General features: G+C 46.9%; 1 protein-coding gene across 1 annotated transcript; it reads left to right on the top strand.

Annotated features, from left to right (window-relative positions):
* The first annotated feature begins 111 nt into the window (after positions 1-111).
* On the top strand, positions 112-7,842 carry LOC139180681 (pregnancy-associated glycoprotein 1-like). Its single transcript, XM_070782797.1, has 8 exons — positions 112-129; positions 1,090-1,207; positions 1,295-1,407; positions 2,575-2,768; positions 3,668-3,784; positions 5,351-5,483; positions 5,579-5,677; positions 7,693-7,842. Exons 1-8 carry the CDS (start codon positions 112-114, stop codon positions 7,840-7,842), a joined length of 942 nt encoding a protein of 313 aa, XP_070638898.1.
* Positions 7,843-8,367: the final 525 nt, after the last annotated feature.

Below are 8,367 nucleotides of genomic sequence, written 5' to 3'. Positions count from 1 at the left end.
CCATGCGAGAAATGCTCAGTGAAAAAAAACTTGCTGAACAATATCTTGGAGTAACATTCTTACAGACTGTCCCAGATTTCTACTTATGATTCAAATATAACATCTGTATCCATGAGGAACTTCCTGGATGTGAGTGTGTTCGGAGGATGGAGGTCCACAGCATTCCCTGGTGGTCTAGGGCCTAGTACTGGGTCTCATCCAGAGGTGGCAGGTTAGATGTTGGGGCTGGGGCTCCTGCAGAAGGCAGGGACACTGGGGAACAAGGACCCCATTCCAGAGGAGAAGGCACTCTCATCCTCAACTCTCGGTCTGTGGTGACTGGGCCCAGCATTACCAGGTGGCAGGTAAACAACCATTTCTGTGTCAAAGATGTGTCATTAGTTTGAGGGAGATTGTTCCTTCTGAACTAAGTGAGCCACTCAGTTACAGATGAAGGGTGAGCCATCTCCAGTCAAAAGATAAAGCCAACTGCAAAGCAATTGTGAATCCCCAGGCAGAGGAATTCAGCTTCAACAGATGCAAGGATAACAGCAGTAAGTTGTGTAGTAAAATTGTTCAGTAGAGTTACTAAACTGCTCTTCTTTTATTAGAATTTTTTTTTAAATAAAGGCTCAATTTGTCTTCAAGAATGCCCAGGCTAGCATGAGAAATAGGCAAAGAGTAAATACATGTCAAATGAGAGGGTCACCTGTGTGGTGTTGATTGGATATGGTTTGAGTTTAGAGGGAGTGGCTGGGGTTGATCAAGGTGGACCTTCTGGGGAAGGGGGTGCTCAGGCTGAATTTGAAGAGGAGACTAGAGAGCTCCTCAAATGAAGGTACTAGGACTTCCCTGGGGTCAAGTGCTTATAGCTCTGGGCTTCCAATGCAGGAGGTACTGTTTCAAAGCCTGATCATAGAACTAATATCCCATATGCCGCATAGTACAGCAAAAAAAATCAAATGCAGGCATTTCTGTGAGCTATGGCTGTGAGCTGCACAGTGGTTGGAAAGTGATCTCAGGAGACATGTGACACCCAGAGAGAGGCAGCAGTGTGGGAATCGAAGGGGGCAAAGTCTGCGCTAACCAACCCCCTTTTGGTCCCCACAGTTGTCCTCTGTGGGTAACATCACCATTGGAACACCCGCTCAGGAGTTTCAGGTCATCTTTGATACAGGCTCATCTGACTTGTGGGTGCCCTTCATATTTTGCACTAGTCCATCCTGTTGTGAGTATAAGCACCTCTCAATCCACCCATCTTTTACTTGCCCGCCACCTTTGGCACTTGTCTGACCTTCATGTCTTGTGTCTGCAGATACACACAATACCTTCAAGTATCACGAGTCTTCCACCTATTGGAATACCCATAAGCCTTTGAACATCATCTATGAAACTGGAATAATGAAGTTTCCTTATGACACCACTTGGGTAATGTGGAAACAGAAGCTGAGTCAGGACTGACTATGGAGTGACTGCTGCTTACAAAACAGATGCAGGACCAGCTGGCAGAACCCATCCTTTCCTAACTCCCATAGATATTGGCCATCTTACCTACAGGATCCTGTCCCTGGGGAGACAGCGCCTGTGTTGACACACAAACTCCCAGATTAGCTAACCCAGAGAGTGCCTTGAGGTGTGGACTTGCAACTCCACTGCCCATGAGCAGCTCAAGGTTCATTTTGATGGGAGCAAGAAGAAGGGGGAAAAGAGCATGCACTTTTATATTCTCTGACTGTTCCAGGCACTTTGATGGTAATAACTTGTTTAATCCTGCAACAACCCACGCAGCAGGTACTTTGATAAGCTTATGATACAGATGAGGAAACTGAGGTGCAGACAGCAAGGGCCTTGCTGAGGTCACATATGTGGTATGCGGTGGAGGTGGACTGGCTTGTCGGGACTGAAGCTGCTGTAAGATGTTTGGGGACAGGATAAAACTAATCTGGGGACCCTGGGGGCAGTCAAGCACTTCAGATATCCAAGTTGAGAAAGAAGGAAGCCAGAGATGTTGTGGGGCCTAATAAATGGTTTCTCACTTCAGGGGCCTTTGAGAGTCTAATAAAACCTTCAGCCTGCCTCCCCCAAATTACCTCCGGAGTTGCCCTCCCTCTTTTACTCTCTCTCTCATACACACTCACACAAAGACACACATATCCCCAATGTGTATTTCCCAGGAGGTAATTTCATAAGAACCCTGCCAGCAACATTGCGTAATTGGCTTCTGCCATCCTGGCAGATGCAGAATCCAAAATACATTGCAATCAATTCAGTCCATTTTTGTCTTCAGTCATAGTGTCACCAATAGAAGGCTCTCCTGCTCTCTACTCTTTTTGTCCTGAAGGGGGCACCATTGGGTCCTGACCTGAGTCTCTTGGTTGCCCCACCTGGACAGAAGGCTAGGGCAGATGTTTTAAAATCCACAGTCCCACACAAATGGAACCCAAATTTCCCTCCCATCTTGGTCTAGCCATCTGAGGTCCATCAAAGACACAGCTTAGCCTCAGTTCTTCTCTGAGGATCTAATGGCAATGCACGTCAGCCTAGTCCCAGCCCCACTTCCTAAATCTTTATGTGGGAATACTCTCCTCTCCACAGACTGGGGACCTTGTTAGCACTGACCAGCCATTTGGCCTAAGCTTGGAGATAAACAAGTTTGATAATACACCTTTTGATGGCCTCTTGGGCTTGAACTACCCCCACATGTCCGCCATAGGAGCCATCCCCATCTTTGACAACCTGAAGAAACAAGGTGCCATTTCTGAGCCTGTCTTTGCCTTCTTCTTGAGCAAGTAAGTCTGAGCTGGACAAGCCCTCTATCCAAATTAGCTGTAAGATGCTTTCCATTGCACAAAAATTATCGAACACTTGATACAGAAGTATCCTGAGAGATAATCTAACCCAAGATAACTATGGCCCCAGCCCTCACCTGGCTTCACCACTGGCTTTTATAAATAAAGTTTTATTGGAACACAACCATGCTCCTAGGCTCAAAAGAAGCAGCTTTGTCTAGGGGTGAGGAAAGGGGAAGACCAATGGAAGGTGTCAGCATACAAGTTGGAGGAAAAGACAACAGGATTTGCTGATGGATTTGATATGGAAGGAAGAAGAGGGATGGCAGAAATCTTTCCTTCCTCACTATGAGTTCACTGGGAACCAAACACCAGCTACCCAATTTTCAGGAGCCAGTGAAAAATTAAAGTGTGGGAGCCATTGTTCACCAAGTATTGGAAATTTCAAGACAGGGATAACAGAGGCGGTGGGCCCAGCTGATGGGAGGCCCTATAGATAGCACAGGTCATGGCCAATGAAGCCAATATGGGTGACCGGAAGCCACACTCTTAGTGCTTTCAGTCCTTGATTTTTCTGAAAAATGACAAGTTGGACAAGCAGAAGGTCAAAACCCTTCAGCATACTGTCCTCTGAGGGTGTATCTGAGCACTCAGGTCTCAGGAGGTCCAGGGTCTCTTCAGAAGCCTGGGTGGGTGGAGCCCGGCCAGGTGACTCAGCTTCTAACCTCTGTCCACTCATTAGCCAGTTACTGGCCTCAACCAGGTTCTCAAGCCCTCTTGGGCTCAATCTCTGCTTCTGTAAATAGGGAGCTTATTAGGGCCTTGATGGGTGGACAAGCACAGCCCTAATAGTACTATTTACTGTCCTCCAAGGATCCCCATCTTTATTCTCTCTACAGATGCAGGGTAAGTGGCTGTGTGGTGATGTTTGGTGGTGTGGACAAAGACTACTACCAGGGAGAACTCAACTGGGTACCATTGAACGAAATTGCTTACTGGCGGATAAACATGGGCCAGCAAGCCTCTCCCTCTGAGGGCTACCTCAAGTGATGCTCCCACATGTGTACATTGACACAGGCAGACACACAGAAATGCACTCGCAGACACACAGTCAACAGACATATACACCACCCACAGTGACACATACAGACACAAAGCACACATAAACACACAAGCGGGCACATGTCAGCATGTCAGCAGGCACATAGAAACACATGCAGGCACAGATAAACATGCATAGCCAGTCAGAGACACACAAGCACACACAAAGAGCCACATAGGAATACACACACAAATAAACACACAAACATAAAGATACACAAACCATCCGTGGATCCATAATCACCCCAGGCCTCCTGACCAGGGCTTTGACCAGGGTCCTTCACAGGGTCCAGAGAGGCCTGTGCAGCTGGGGGAGCACTGCACCCCTGAGTGTGAGGTGGGGAGCACAGTTAGAGGACCCTACAGTCTGGTGAAAAAAGGTTTAGGGAGAATTTCCTCAGCCTGAACAGAGTTATGATAAGATGACCAACTGTCCAGGTTTACCCAGGACAGAGTAAGTTCTCATTACAGATCAATGTCAGTTTAAAAACAGGGAAAGTGCTGAACAAATGGCGAAAACTAGTCTCCTTAGGGAGAAGCTAGCCAGCAGTGGAGAGAGGCTGGCCACAGTATTGAGATCTGAAAGCGACTCATAATAAAAGACACCCCACATAACTATAGCTATCTACCCCGGGCACACAGTGCAGCAGGTGTTATAACAGAGAATCAGGAAGGTGGGATCCAGAAATGAGAACAAGGGGCAATAATGGATGGGATTTTGTGTAGTATCCTCAGACAATGCTGACCTGTCCTTTGGAGGTCCCCTGGGCTAGTCAGTTATCATCTGGCCAGGGCCTCAGTATCTCAGCTGGGTGAGTGAGCAGTGCAGGGAGACACCCTCTCCCAGGGTAGCCAGTCTCCCTTGCCCCTGTGAGAATCTGTTACCCCTGGGAACCTCCATGTTCACTGTGCATTTGACCTGTTTTTGTTCGACACTGGATACAGTTCTCTGGATGGTCCTTATTCATTATTTTCACAGTCTTCATTCACTCATTCAACAGACTAACATCGTTCATCCACTGTGTGCCAGGCATTTTAGGGACGTGATGAGAACAAAACTTCCCCTTACATAAGAAGGCAGATGTAAAGAAATGACTCACACACATAGTGAATTGTCACTTTGGTACATACTAGACATGAGGAAGGGTCTACAGAAAGTGACCAAGACAAGAGACTGATATATACCATGGGAAAGACTTTCCTGAAACCATGACAGTTAAGCTGGAATCTGGAAGATGAGAAGTTAGCTAGTCAAAGGGGAGGAGGGTCTTTTATAAAGGAAGACCAACTTGTGTCAAGGTACAAAAGAGCCTGGTGTAGTCAAGTACTGCATTCAAGGATGTCAAGGAAGGTGTCATGTCCAGAGCAAAGGAAGAGAGTCAGGGCAAGAGATGAAGGGCTGTTCAGGAAATACTCGGGGAAGGGGCAGCTCTGGGGACATTCAGATAAACCTTGACACCTGCTTTGTCCTGATGTCCCAGCATCTCCATGAAAAGAAAGGTTATTGCTTGTTCTCGTGGATGTCATGTCATTATGGACACTGGGACACCAGTGACCGTTGGCCCAACAAGACTGGTAAATAACATCCAGAAGCTAATCACACCAGGCCACAGGGTTCCGAAGTGAGGGGTCATACCACAGGGTCACTCCCAGTCTCCCCACACAACAAGGATCTCCAGGGCCAACCTCTCTCCTTCTCTCTCTAACAGCACTACGTTTCATGTTTTGCCATCAATACCCTACCCTCAATTCTCTTCACCATCAATGGCATCAACTACCCAATGCCAGCTCAAGCTTACATCCTCAAAGTGAGGGGAGAACCCTGAGGGTTGGTTCTCAAATAGGAACTTGCAGGAACCTTTTGCTGCTGCTGGGAGGAGGCTGCCCTCTGCAGACCATGTCACACCATTGCAGATGCTGCTGAGCCCCTGTGACTGGGCCAAAGCCTTCCACAAGACCAACCACTTGAGAGTAAAGGGCAGTCTGGAACACTGATCATCCTGAAATAAATGTGGAGACACCACCCAATGCTGGCATGGTGGGAGTCACAAGGAGAGGGGAACACTAAGATCCTCAGTCCTCAGAGAGCTTCAATCAATCAGAGCCCTCAGATACATGAACACAAAAAGTCAGCTTTAGCATTCCATGAAATATGCCATGTGACAAGAAGAATGGCTAGGGACAGTCTCAGTGTGCTGTCCCACCATAAAGTAACTGTCTCCCTTCACTTCTCAAAGTTTTCCTGGTTTGAATGATAAGTTCTTGGTTACCATAGTTCTTGGCTGCAACTTGCCCTTGCTAAGCCCAGTTCCCCCTCTGGGAGTTGGGGTATCAGTCCTCTCTGTGGGGAAGTTGGATGCTAAGGTGAATAAAGGGTGCACAGTGACTGCTCAGCCCTGGCACAGGGTGGAGGCTTCATGTCAGCTCCCAGTGGGAGTTCAGATCAGGCTGATGGGCTCAAAGAAGGCTTTGAGGAAGAGAGGGAATTTCAGCAATTCTAACCCCGCAGTTCATGGAGCCATAAGGAGACCTGCTTTCGTCTAGGCTAATTTACACTAAATTCCATGAAAATGGCATCCCAAGGTGCTCTTAAAGGGGCACTGGGGACAGATTAGTGGTGATGAGGGCTACGGACCAACCGGTGGGGGTGGAGCACCAGAGTAAGTCACCCAACCTAGCCTGGAGTGGCCAAAGAGGGTGAGTGTGGGTCCAAGGAATCTCCCCAGAGGGCCTGAGCAAAGTCTTAAAGAATCTGTTGTGTGTACTACTATTAATGTATCTAAGATGGCTAACCAACAACAAGCTCCTGAGGAGTACAGGGAACTCTGCTAAAGTTATGTGGCAGCCTGGATGGAGGTGGGGGGTGTCTTTGGGACAAGGATACATGGATACATATGACTGAGTCCCTTTACAGTCCACCTGAAATTCATAATATTGTTAATTGGCTATACTCCAAAACAAAATTAGAAGCTTTAAAAAAAAATAGGTTGTGCGGATGCAGGAGAAAAACAGGTATTCTCTGCAGCGAAGCAAGGAGCAGGAGTCAGAGGAAAGAAACAAAGTGTGAGGAGAACTATGGGACACTCTTCTTCTTTTCTAAAAAAACGTATTGAAGTATGGCTGATCTTCAGTGTTGCATTAAGTTCTGTTGCACAGCAAAATGACTCAGTTACAAACATACAAAAATATTCTTTTTCTTATTCTTTTCATTACAATTCATCAATGAATATTGAATATAGTTCCTTGTGCTATACACTAGGACTTTGTTTTTTATCAGTCCTCGGTATATTGCTTTGCTTCTGATAATCCCAAATTCCCTATCCTCCCCTCCCCAACTCTCCTGCCATATGGCAACCACATATCTTTGCCTTTTTCATTTTTGAATGAACCCTCACATCTGCAGCTGCTGAGAAAACCACCTGATACTTACCAAAAGAGGGAAATAAAACCAAAAAGTGTGCTGAGTCTGGATATTGACTGCAGCTGCAGGTAAGGGCTCCAGAGAAGGCAATGGCACCCCACTCCAGTCCTCTTGCCTGGAAAATCCCATGGATGGAGGAGCCTGGTAGGCTGCAGTCCATGGGGTCTCGAAGAATTGGACACAACTGAGTGACTTCACTTTCACTTTTCATTTTCATACATTGAAGAAGGAAATGGCAACCCACTCCAGTGTTCTTGCCTGGAGAATCCCAGGGACGGGGGAGCCTGATGGGCTGCCATCTATGGGGTCACACAGATTTGGACATGACTGAAGTGACTTAGCAGCAGCAGCAGCAGCAGGTAAGGGCTCAGGCTGACTGGTGTGTGTCTCTGACTCCCCCAGGATTCTCAAGGCCACTGCTTTGGCACCTTTAAAGAGAACAGAGTGAGTACATCTACAGAGACCTGGATCCTGGGTGACGTCTTCCTGAGGCTGTATTTCTCTGTTTATGATCGAGGAAATGACAGGATTGGCCTGGCTCCAGCAGTGTAACTGCTTGGACTGGTTCAGGAATCAATCAGGCCGCTCTTAACACACACTAGCTCACACTAGGGCACTCCTGCCCAGCGATGCTGGTGAACTGTGTTTGGTGCTCTGCAAACCCTATTCTCAGTAAAGAATAAAAAGTTTCACTCTTTTAAATACACTGGCTATGTTTGTCATAGCTTTCCTTCCAAGGAGCACGCTCTTTTACTTTCATGGCTGCAGTCACCATCTGCAGTGATTTTGGAGCCCAAGAAAATAAAATCTGTCATTGCTCCCACGTTAACCCCTTCTATCTGCCATGAAGTGATGGGACCAGATGCCATGATCTTAGCTTTCTAAATGTTGAGTTTTAAGTCAGCTTTTTCACTCTCCTCTTTCACCCTCATCAGGAGGCTCTTAAGTTCCTCTTCACTTCCTGCCATTAGAGTGGTATCATCTGCATATCTGAGGTTGTTGATATTTCATCACTTTGTCAACAAAGATTTTTATACTCAAAGCTATGGTTTATCCAGTAGTCATGTACGGATGTGA

Source organism: Bos indicus, chromosome 29 (assembly GCF_029378745.1).
Source record: "Bos indicus isolate NIAB-ARS_2022 breed Sahiwal x Tharparkar chromosome 29, NIAB-ARS_B.indTharparkar_mat_pri_1.0, whole genome shotgun sequence".
In the NCBI taxonomy this organism is placed as follows: domain Eukaryota; kingdom Metazoa; phylum Chordata; class Mammalia; order Artiodactyla; family Bovidae; genus Bos; species Bos indicus.
The sequence above is the reverse complement of the archived record's forward strand: the minus strand, read 5'-3'. Positions and strand labels throughout refer to the sequence as shown.

Bases quoted from the DNA above. Each gene is read 5' to 3' on its own strand.
- LOC139180681 (XM_070782797.1), top strand. The intron at 1,408-2,574 runs GTAATGTGGAAA...TCCTCTCCACAG, and splicing joins TTCCTTATGACACCACTTGG to ACTGGGGACCTTGTTAGCAC. The intron at 5,678-7,692 runs GTGAGGGGAGAA...TGACTCCCCCAG, and splicing joins CTCAAGCTTACATCCTCAAA to GATTCTCAAGGCCACTGCTT.